This window comes from Poecilia formosa, unplaced genomic scaffold (genome assembly GCF_000485575.1).
Source record: "Poecilia formosa unplaced genomic scaffold, Poecilia_formosa-5.1.2 Scaffold353, whole genome shotgun sequence".
Taxonomy (NCBI): domain Eukaryota; kingdom Metazoa; phylum Chordata; class Actinopteri; order Cyprinodontiformes; family Poeciliidae; genus Poecilia; species Poecilia formosa.
The window spans coordinates 7325-19011 of record NW_006800292.1 but is presented as its reverse complement, the minus strand read 5'-3'; the positions used below and the strand labels follow the sequence as shown (position 1 = coordinate 19011).

General features: G+C 37.0%; 1 protein-coding gene across 1 annotated transcript in view; it reads left to right on the top strand.

Moving 5' to 3' along the window:
• LOC103153521 (lactase-phlorizin hydrolase-like) overlaps positions 1-7126 on the top strand; it is a 17375-nt gene extending 10249 nt beyond the window's left edge. Inside the window, exons 10-21 of the mRNA XM_007574470.2 lie at positions 27-470; positions 566-2119; positions 2208-2473; positions 2919-3209; positions 3285-3483; positions 3664-3866; positions 3952-4058; positions 4207-4338; positions 4471-4694; positions 4870-5208; positions 5464-5570; positions 7118-7126. Of these exons, the coding sequence (XP_007574532.2) occupies positions 27-470; positions 566-2119; positions 2208-2473; positions 2919-3209; positions 3285-3483; positions 3664-3866; positions 3952-4058; positions 4207-4338; positions 4471-4694; positions 4870-5208; positions 5464-5570; positions 7118-7126 (3875 nt within the window). The remainder of the gene's footprint in view (positions 1-26; positions 471-565; positions 2120-2207; positions 2474-2918; positions 3210-3284; positions 3484-3663; positions 3867-3951; positions 4059-4206; positions 4339-4470; positions 4695-4869; positions 5209-5463; positions 5571-7117) is intronic.
• Positions 7127-11687: the final 4561 nt, after the last annotated feature.

Below are 11687 nucleotides of genomic sequence, written 5' to 3'. Positions count from 1 at the left end.
CTGGTTTGCCCATCCTATCTTCATAGATGGGGATTATCCTGAAGTTCTCAAAACACAGATTGCAAACAAAGCTAAAGAGTGTCCCTCATCTGCGCCAGCAGTGCTTCCATCTTTCACTGAAGAAGAGAAGGCGAGGATCAAGGGAACATCTGACTTTTTTGGTCTGAATCATTATACCTCCCGTTTAGTGAGCAGCAGTGTAGGTGGGTGCACCCCTGGTCCTGAAGGAGTTGGAGACTTCCAGGCTAAAGTGGACCCCTCATGGCCTTCTACAGCATCAGACTGGATCTACTCCATGCCGGAGGGGCTACGGTCTCTTCTGACTCACATTAAAACAAAATATCTAGCCGTTAACAATGTGCCCATTTACATAACTGGGAATGGCATGCCAACAAATGACAGTGGAGACACCCTGAATGATGTTAGCAGAATAGAGTACATGAGGGGTTACATCAGTGAGGCCCTAAAAGGTTAGTGCTTGTAATTTCTGTATTATTTGCCATCTGCTTAGCAGAAAGAAACCAACCATAACTGTTTAATATTGTCTTCTGTTTTCATTTTACAGCCATTGAAATCGATAAAGTGGATGTGCAGCGATTCACAGTGCAATCACTTATGGATGGATTTGAGGGAAATAAAGGGTACAGTGAAAGATTTGGACTACATCATGTAAATTTTGAAGATGGAAACAGACCAAGAACACCAAAACAATCAGCATATTTCTTTGCTCAGATCATCGAGCAAAATGGTTTTGTTTCACGCAAACAAGATCATTTTGAAGGTGTGAAAATATCACCACCTCGCCGCTCCACCCCACTGCCACCCTCAGAGGTCCCATCGGCATCAAAGGCTGTCTGGGAAAAATTTACGCCACAGAAAAAGTTTGACAGACAAATGTATCACTATGGCAATTTCTCACAAGACTTCTTATGGGGCGTCTCATCTTCAGCTTACCAGATTGAGGGTGGATGGAATGCGGAGGGGAAAGGACCCAGTGTATGGGATACATTCACTCAGACCCCAGGTAGTGGTGTTCCTGATAATGTGACTGGAGACATTGCCTGTGACAGTTACAATAAACTTAAAGAAGACCTTTACATGCTGCAAGCCTTGAAAGTGAAGTCATATAGATTTTCTCTGTCATGGTCTAGAATCTTTCCCAATGGTAGACGTGAATCCATGAACCAAAAGGGTGTTGATTATTACAACAGACTTATTAATGGCCTCTTGGCCAGAAAAATCACCCCAATGGTCACAATTTATCACTGGGACCTCCCGCAAGCTCTACAAGACATTGGTGGCTGGCAGAATGTGGAGATGGTTGACATTTTTAATGATTATTGTGACTTCTGCTTTGCCACCTTTGGTGACAGAGTAAAATTCTGGATGACCATGAATGACCCTCAAGGACTTGCATGGCTAGGATATGGAACTGGACAAATCCCTCCAAACATGGAGGAGCCAGGAACAGCACCATACGAAGTTGCACATAACTTAATAAAAGCTCATGCTACAGCATATCACACGTACGATAAGACATACCGCGCTTCTCAAGGAGGTATGGTTTCCATTGCCCTCAATGCTGAATGGGTTGAACCTAAAGACATCAATGTCCCTCGTGATCTTGTTGCTGCTGACCGTGCAATGCAGTTCCATCTGGGCTGGTTTGCCCACCCAATCTTCAAGAATGGGGACTATCCAGAGGCCCTGAAAGCCCAAGTTTTGGTCAAAAGTGAACTCCAAGGTCTTAAAACATCAAGACTCCCATCTTTCACAGAGGAGGAAAAGAACTTGGTCAAAGGAACTGCTGATATGTTCTGTGTGAATCACTACACTTCTAGAATAGTAACCCATGTTACAGGTGCAATTTTGCCACCATCCTATCAAAATGACAGAGACTATACAGAAGAAGAGATGACTGATCAGCCACCAACAGCAATTGAATTCACAAGAGCTGTATCATTTGGCATGAGAAGGCTCCTCAACTGGATCAAGGAAGAATATGGAGATCCAGATATTTACATTACTGAAAATTCAGTTTCTACTCCTATGGAATGGGCGTATGATGATATTGACAGAGTATTTCTTTACAAAACCTATATTGATGAGGCTCTTAAAGGTACAGTAATAAATATCAAAAGATGTAGTATATTACAATGTCTTGATCATTCACAACTAATTTTTAATTTTTACCTCTATCTTAACAGCATATGAACTTGATGGTGTCAAGGTGAAAGGCTATGCAACATATCTCATGGATTCTTTTCAGTTCTTCCATGGGTACCAGTTAGGGTTTGGTCTCCACTACATAGATTTCAATAACATACACCGACCAAGAATACCTAAGTTTTCGGCACATCTCTACTACAATATTATGAAGGATAATGGCTTTTCATTACCAGATGATGAAAAGATGTTATATGGAGAATTCAAAAAGGATTTCATTTGGAGTAGTGCAACAGCATCATACCAGGTAAAAAATCTTCCATGACAGATATAATCCAAATGCTGTTATCACTTATATCAAATCAAGTTCATGTCAGGTTAACTACCCAGACTGATATCACAATGGTGATCTGAAAATTAAAACCAGAGGTTAAAAGGTCAATAAATGTATTCCAATCATTCATTCATGTTCTGTTCATCAGAGACGCATTTCAAGTTATTTTTCCATTTTTCAAGAGGTTATTTTGGCATACTTTTAGTTGAAAGAAACCAACCATAAATTTGATAGGTTGTCTTATGTTTTCATTTTACACAAATGCAAACCATTTGTGTTAATGGTTTGCATTAACACAAATAACAAGCTTTGCATTTTGGTTTTAGTCCTTGTTTTTGCCACCCCACACAAAAAACCTTCCAGATATTCTGCAACAAGAAATTAGACACATCTTCAGTTCTGATTTTCCTGTTTACAGATTGAAGGGGCATGGAGACAAGGTGGAAAAGGTCTCAGCATCTGGGACAAGTTTACACACACTCCTGGAAATATACTTCAGCATGACACTGGGGACATTGCTTGTAACAGTTACAATAAGATGGAAGATGACATTGCTGCACTGAAGAAAGTCAAGGTGTCTCACTATCGCTTCTCCGTGTCCTGGCCAAGGATCCTGCCTGACGGTACTACCAAATACATCAATCAGGCTGGTCTAAATTACTACAAGAAACTGCTGGACTCCCTTATTGCTGCAAACATTCAACCTCAAGTAAGTAACTCTCCTAAAATATTAATTAAGAAAAATGTTTTACCTTTGTTACGAACTGTTTTTCTTTTGGATTAGGTCACTTTGTACCACTGGGATCTCCCACAAGCTCTACAGGACGTTGGAGGTTGGGAAAATGAGACCATTATTGAACGATTCAGGGATTATGCAGATGTTCTCTTTGAGAATCTTGGTCCCAAAGTGCAACTTTGGATCACTTTCAATGAGCCCTTCATAATAGCAATATTAGGCCATGTCCAAGGCACACATGCCCCAGGTATGTATAATAATCTTAACCAGAACTGCATTTTATTTTTAGAAAGTTTCAACATATCGAAGGTCAGACTTTTGTCAATGTAGTACTTCTAAGTAAGAAAATATTCTGCATTTACTGGCAGAATGTCTGAATTACATCTACATTAGAAAATCAACATCAGTTTTTTTTGTGTTTTTTCAGGTTTCAGTGACCGACCAGATACTCTTCCTTACATTGTAAGTCACAACATAATCAAAGCCCATGCAGAAGCCTGGCATGTCTACAATGACAAATACAGAGCCTCACAAAATGGAATGGTCTCCATCACTGTAAATGCGGACTGGGCAGAACCCAGAAACCCCTACAAGCAAGAGGATTATGAAGCTGCACGAAGTGTGGTTGAGGTATATATTGTTCTGTCACTGTTTAACAGAAAACCTTGTGAAGTAATGTTTTTGACGATTTTTGTGTGTCAAACCCTATCCACAGTTTTATCTTGGCTGGTATGCGCATCCCATTTTTAACGGTGACTACAGCCCACTAATGAAGAGATCTGTTCTAGAGCAAAGTCTTGCAGGTGGTTTGACAAAATCCAGGTAAAAACTTGGGTTCTATTTTTCAATGCTGTGGACAAACCATAAAGTTTGTCCAAAGGAATCTCTATGCAGGTTCTTCTTAAGTTTGTTTTACCCTGACTACATACACTGATGTTTTCTGTCATACAACTTCTTACATTTTTCCAAGGCTTCCTGAGTTTACTCCTGACGAAATTAAGAGAATTAATGGCACATATGATTATTTTGGATTAAACCATTACTGCAGTGTCTTGGCATTCCCTGTAGACTTTGGGGAAATTCAGCACTTTGAGGCAGACAGGTAATGCATTTAAAAGCCAGCTTTACAATTAAATAATGACTTCATATACTTTTATCAAAATTTTCTAAAATTGTTGTTAAAAGTGTCCAGGATTTTTTAATAAGCTAAATCCTGGACTAATTCCTGTTTCAGGGGCGTGGTACTTCTTAGAGATCGTACCTGGTTGGAGTCAGGTTCGCACTGGCTGACAATGACCCCATTTGGTCTCCGAAGATTGCTGAGATTTATTAAGCATGAGTTCGGAAATCCTCCAATAATCATCACTGAGAACGGTGTCTCTGAAAACGGACCAGTTGATCTCAATGACGTTCACAGGAAATACTTCTATGAAAAGTACATCAACCAAGTGCTGAAAGGTATTAAAACAACTTCATGGAATATCTAAGGACATCTAAGATACTTCTGTCTAAGAAGAAAGCAAATCTATGGTCTGAATAAAATCTGTTAAGGCCTTCATCAAATATTCAAACTTGCATAAATAAATATCAATTTCTAGATTTTGTGTATTATAAAAGTTTCTTTTTTCTGCAGCTTATTTGCTTGATGACGTGAATGTCATTGGCTACACTGCTTGGTCTCTGCTGGACAACCTGGAATGGGCTGTTGGCTATACAGAGAGATTTGGACTTTTCTATGTCAATCGCTCAGACCCTGATTTGCCTCGAACCCCCAAAGCCTCTGTGTCCTTTTACTCCTCCATCATCAGCTGCAACGGGTTTCCCGATCCAGCAACTGGACCTCACGAATGTTGGAACTCTACCCCTACAGCTATCCCTACCTCTGCCCCTACCACTACATCTACCACTGAATCTACCACTACATCTACCACTAAATCTACCACTGAATCTACCACAACTCCTAAACCTGAAGGTAAGGTGATCTGATTCCAGATCAGATCAAAATGCTCTTAAATAAAAATGCAAAGTTGGACATGTGATTGATATCAACTTTACTGATCAAAATAACCCCAACAATAGGTTTGGGAAAATTTACTAGCACAAGCTAGATTATCTGGAAGCCTCTGTATTTGTTTCAGAATGCAACGTTGCAAAGTTTAGAAATATTTCACTGTTAAAGGACTGTTGAAGGTTATTAATTAAAATATGTATTTATCTTTTCCTGCAGTAACTAAAGAACCAATCACCGTAATCAACAGTCTGAACGTCCTTGGTATGAGGCTCTCCATCAAAGAAGCCGAGACTGGATTTAACACAACATTTGCTTTTCTGATTGTAGAGACCGCATTAGTTTGTTTGACTGTTGGCTTCTTTTTATTTAGGAGGCGCTCCAAAAAATCCAAGAAAACTGAAAATATAGAGTTGGACGGAAAATTGTGATAACAGCTAACGCAAACATAGAAACATGTGAAATCAAAGTTTAAATTTAAAGGAGTAAATTCTGCTAAAAACTTCATCTTCAAGAGAGAAGCCACAGTTCAACACTGATATAGTTCTATATTTAAAATAATAAACATAATTATTCTATATAATAATCACATAATAATTATATTGCTTAATAATCATATGCGGAGAAGAGCTTATCGCTTGCAAGGAGCTTTCTGGAGATGAGGTTCACCATCTCAGATTACTGGACCAGGTTTTCATTTGCCCTGCTGTTTGTGCTGTTCAAACAATTTTCTACCTCTTCATAATGATATTTTTTGGTGTGAAAAATATTAAGCTAACTTAAGTAAATTAATGGTGTAATCCATTTCAATCCTGTGTAAAACTTCAGATTCATTCTACTAACTGCATTGTTGATGTTTTTGTGTCGTGTAGGTAAAAGTAATATAAAAGTAAAACAATGTTAGCTTATAAGCTTTCTTTGTGTGTGAAAATTTTACTGTCAAATAAAAAGACAACTGTTAAAGTTACTGTCATAATAACTTATTGTAACATTTAGAACAATTTTGTGAATCTTTGTTAGACAAAATTGACAAAGCACAACATAACAACCAACCAATATCAGATTTGTGTTGCTTATCAAGCTTCTAATAAATAAAAATATTTAAATTAACCAAACTGTTTTGTACTAATCCATTTCTTCCAATTATATTTATTTTTTATTTATTTTGAAAGAACCTCTGAGTTTGTGCATTTTCTTTTTTTACTGCTCTATATCCATAAGTCACCTTCTGATCTTCATACTTGATTCTCTCTTGTGCCTCTTTTATTTGTGAACAGCTCATGAGCTAAATTAATACTCTATATAAAAAATAAATAAAAAAATAAAAAAATTCCCTTTTCACCCTCCGCAGGTGATCTCTCTCTCATCCTCTGAGCTCGGGTCCTCTACCAGAGACCTGGGAGCTTGAGGGTTCTGCGCAGTATCATTTTAAGATATATATATATATATTTAAAACACTAATGTTTTAAAACATTAAAACATAAGAATTAAACGCTTTAGCAAATACGGGAATAAGGTAAAAACATGTAGGAGAAAGCAGTCAAAGGTTAGGTCAAAGTCTTGTCAGCTATAAAATCTAAAGAACCTGTTAATGTAGCTGTGTGACATCACTAGCTACTAAATTTTGCCAATGATACACACACAGACAAAAAGGGTGGTACCCTTCTGTTAATGAAATGCCCACATGTCATTGATATAACATGAAACTTACAAAGGTAATAATAAATAAAACAAATTTGAAATTAATGAATAAAAATCAGGTACTATGATTGAATTATGGTCAACAAACTCATTTTAAGAAACAAGTGGAACAGGCTTGAATAAAGCTGACAGTGCCTGTAACTTAATATTTTGTTGCGCAACCTTTCCGCAGGTATTTTGACCCACTCTTAATGGCCAAACTGCTCCAATTGTGTCCATTTTTAATGGAGCCTTCTCCAGACAGCATGTTGCAGCTCCTTTCAAAAATGTTCAATAGGATTTAAAACAGAGTTCATACAAAACCAGTTCAAATTAGCCTAATATTTTGGTTAGGCATTCACAACTGTGTGCTTTGGGTTTTTGTTCTTTTGGAAGACGTGACAGATCAGTTTCTGACACTAGGCAGCATATGTCTTTCCAGAATGCTATGATAGTCATGCGATTTTATCAAACACTGGACAGACTCAAGACACCCTACGCCAGACGCAGCAAAGGAGCCTCAAACATGAGCCTCCTCCATGTTTCACAGTAGGGGGAGTTTTCATTTCTTGTTCCGCTTCAATTTTGCATCTACGAACATAGAGGTGCCAAAAAGTTCCAGTTTTGTCTCATCTGTCCAAACAATATTCTCCCAGAATTGGTGGCTTCACAATATGCATTGTAGAAAATTTCAGTCAAGTGCTTAATGATTTGGAGAAGGACAAGGGAGCATGTTCATGAGCCACAGTGGTCAAGGAATGAGATACTGAGAGGAAAGTCCGCTTGTTTGTGCCAACAAGCAGGTGCTCACTGCCAAATCTTTCCAACAGGCTTGGCTTCAGGATAAGGCACTGATCTGTTTGATGTGGGCAATATACCTACCTTTTTTATTAAGTTTATCATAGAGATTATTAAATTGCATTATCTTGGCACCAATTCTAGGGTCTATTAGGGCTGTTGTAAACGAATATTTTAGTAATCGAGTAATCTATCGATTATTCTTANTCTGTGTCCTTTTACTCCTCCATCATCAGCTGCAACGGGTTTCCCGACCCAACAACTGGACCTCATGAGTGTTGGAACTCTACCCCTACAGCTATCCCTACCTCTGCTCCTACCACTACATCTACCACTACATCTACCACTGAATCTACCACTACATCTACCACTGAATCTACCACTACATCTACCACTAAATCTACCACTGAATCTACCACAACTCCTAAACCTGAAGGTAAGGTGATCTGATTCCAGATCAGATCAAAATGCTCTTAAATAAAAATGCAAAGTTGGACATGTGATTGATATCAACTTTACTGATCAAAATAACCCCAACAATAGGTTTGGGCAAATTTACTAGCACAAGCTAGATTATCTGGAAGCCTCTGTATTTGTTTCAGAATGCAACGTTGCAAAGTTTAGAAATATTTCACTGTTAAAGGTCTGTTGAAGGTTATTAATTAAAATATGTATTTATCTTTTCCTGCAGTAACTAAAGAACCAATCACCGTAATCAACAGTCTGAACGTCCTTGGTATGAGGCTCTCCATCAAAGAAGCTGAGACTGGATTTAACACAACATTTGCTTTTCTGATTGTAGAGACCGCATTAGTTTGTTTGACTGTTGGCTTCTTTTTATTTAGGAGGCGCTCCAAAAAATCCAAGAAAACTGAAAATATAGAGTTGGACGGAAAATTGTGATAACAGCTAACGCAAACATAGAAACATGTGAAATCAAAGTTTAAATTTAAAGGAGTAAATTCTGCTAAAAACTTCATCTTCATGAGAGAAGCCACAGTTCAACACTGATATAGTTCTATATTTAAAATAATAAACATAATTATTCTATATAATAATCACATAATAATTATATTGCTTAATAATCATATGCGGAGAAGAGCTTATCGCTTGCAAGGAGCTTTCTGGAGATGAGGTTCACCATCTGAGATTACTGGACCAGGTTTTCATTTGCCCTGCTGTTTGTGCTGTTCAAACAATTTTCTACCTCTTCATAATGATATTTTTTGGTGTGAAAAATATTAAGCTAACTTAAGTAAATTAATGGTGTAATCCATTTCAATCCTGTGTAAAACTTCAGATTCATTCTACTAACTGCATTGTTGATGTTTTTGTGTCGTGTAGGTAAAAGTAATATAAAAGTAAAACAATGTTAGCTTATAAGCTTTCTTTGTGTGTGAAAATTTTACTGTCAAATAAAAAGACAACTGTTAAAGTTACTGTCATAATAACTTATTGTAACATTTAGAACAATTTTGTGAATCTTTGTTAGACAAAATTGACAAAGCACAACATAACAACCAACCAATATCAGATTTGTGTTGCTTATCAAGCTTCTAATAAATAAAAATATTTAAATTAACCAAACTGTTTTGTACTAATCCATTTCTTCCAATTATATTTATTTTTTATTTATTTTGAAAGAACCTCTGAGTTTGTGCATTTTCTTTTTTTACTGCTCTATATCCATAAGTCACCTTCTGATCTTCATACTTGATTCTCTCTTGTGCCTCTTTTATTTGTGAACAGCTCATGAGCTAAATTAATACTCTATATAAAAAATAAATAAAAAAAAAAAATTCCCTTTTCACCCTCCGCAGGTGATCTCTCTCTCATCCTCTGAGCTACTCCTACTCCTAAGCCTGAAGGTAAAAAGATACACTTCTTGGAAAGTAACCTTAGTGTCTCTGATTCCAGGTCAGATAAAAAATTCTCAAAANCTACTCCTACTCCTAAGCCTGAAGGTAAAAAGATACACTTCTTGGAAAGTAACCTTAGTGTCTCTGATTCCAGGTCAGATAAAAAATTCTCAAAAATAAAAATACAAATCGAGACATATCCAACTTTGATATGTTTGACTTTAATTTTTCAAAATAAACCCAACAACAGAAGTGAGAAACTGTTCTAGCACAAGCTAGTTTAGTTAGAAAACTAACTTATGCAAAAGCATATGTTAACCCTTTTACGCCAGAGTTTCAAGCGTCTGCCTAAATAAACGTTCCTTATTTTAACTGTAAGTAGTTCGTTAAATGTCCTGTGAGATGATATACTTACCCATGTATCGATAACAACTGGAACTTTCAATATCCAGCAAGTTATTTTCGCAATATGCCGTCTATAAAACGAGTGCCCCCCGGATTAATTACCTCTCTGCAGCTGCAGCTGTGAAGTTGCTGTATTAACCCGATACTTGCTGGAAAGGGCAACGCCTCCCCTTTCAGAAACCGTTGGAATTTTTCAGATAGCGCTACGTGTGGCGGAATTACGGTACTGCAAATTTCGATGTGTCGGCGCCGACACATCCCGCCTAGAAGGGTTAAATGTTTCAGAATGAATTGTTAGAAGTATAAAGTTAATTTTACAGTTAACCTGTTATAGATTACTAATAAATGTGTTTATGTTTTCCACAGAGCCAATAAACAATGTGAACTTCTTGGGTATGAAGCTCTCTGCCGAAGATGCCGCAACCGGATTTAATGCAACATTTGCTCTGCTAATTATAGCAGTCACTGGAGCAATTTGTTTGTCCATTGGCTTCTTTTTAGTAAAGAAGCGCCCCAAAAAAAACAAAAAAACTGACAATGTAGAGCTGGACAAGAGACCCTGATTTCAGTTTGGCTTACTTTTTTAATGCAGACATATGAACATGTGAAGTCCATATTTAAATTTGAGGATGATAAACATTCTGCAATAAACAATCTTCAACAAAGAAGTCAGAGTTCACCAACAATGTATGTTGTAGTTATACTGTATTTAAAAATGAAAAATGTATATCCAGTGACATTGAGATGAATGGATCTAATTTTTGATTGGCACTGCTGTTTATGCTTTTTAAACCATTTCTGTCCACTTTGTAATGAAAGTTTGTTTGTGTAAAAATATTAAGCTTACTGAAGTCCACCAGTGGGGAAACCCATTTTGTGAAACTTTCGACTTGTTCTACCTATTATAAAATGTTTCTTGTGTCTACCAGTAACTTAAAACAGCCAACTATTGTCTGCTTTCTGTTGCCTGTCCTGTGAAGCTTCTGTTCAATAAACATATTGTAATTTATCACACATGTTGTGATTTTGTGCCTTTCGGTTCCCCTCCAACAGTGTCGGCATAGTTATCTTGGAAAAGTACCTGGACTTCTGGTAACTGATTACCCTTAGAAAAAGTAACTTAGAAGTTATTTTGCTAGTTACTTTCAGAAGCTGAAGACAACAGTCTCCTTTGCCACAGCATAAAAATGTCAACCATGTTTAAGTTTAGCATCTTCTCCATATACTTACTTTCTGACCAGCTTCTGCTATTTTCCCACACATAATTGTTTTACACTGAAGTCCAGCTTTCTGTGTTACTTTGCACCACCTGGTGGGACTTGCTCTGTTCGTTTGACTGTGCCATGTTCCAAATATTTCTTAAAATTTGACGTAGTATTTTTGAAGCTAGATAGTTTGATAGATTGGAAGACTATTATGCCTCCAGTGCAGTATTTGTAAGTCAATGTCAAATTAAAAATGTTGACATTAAAATAATTGACTGTAAAAAGGGGTTTAAAATAAATATTAATCCATATTACTGGGTACATTCCTAAAAAATGTAATTACAGTGCAAAATTTCTTGAAAAGTTATTAATTTTCCTGTGTTAATATTTGCATCATCTCATTTAAGGAAATTGTGATTTGTAAACCACCTGGCAGCTAGTAAACCTCTCTGGGATTGATTGGTCGCGTAATCATCCACTTGAGGGCTTTTGCACT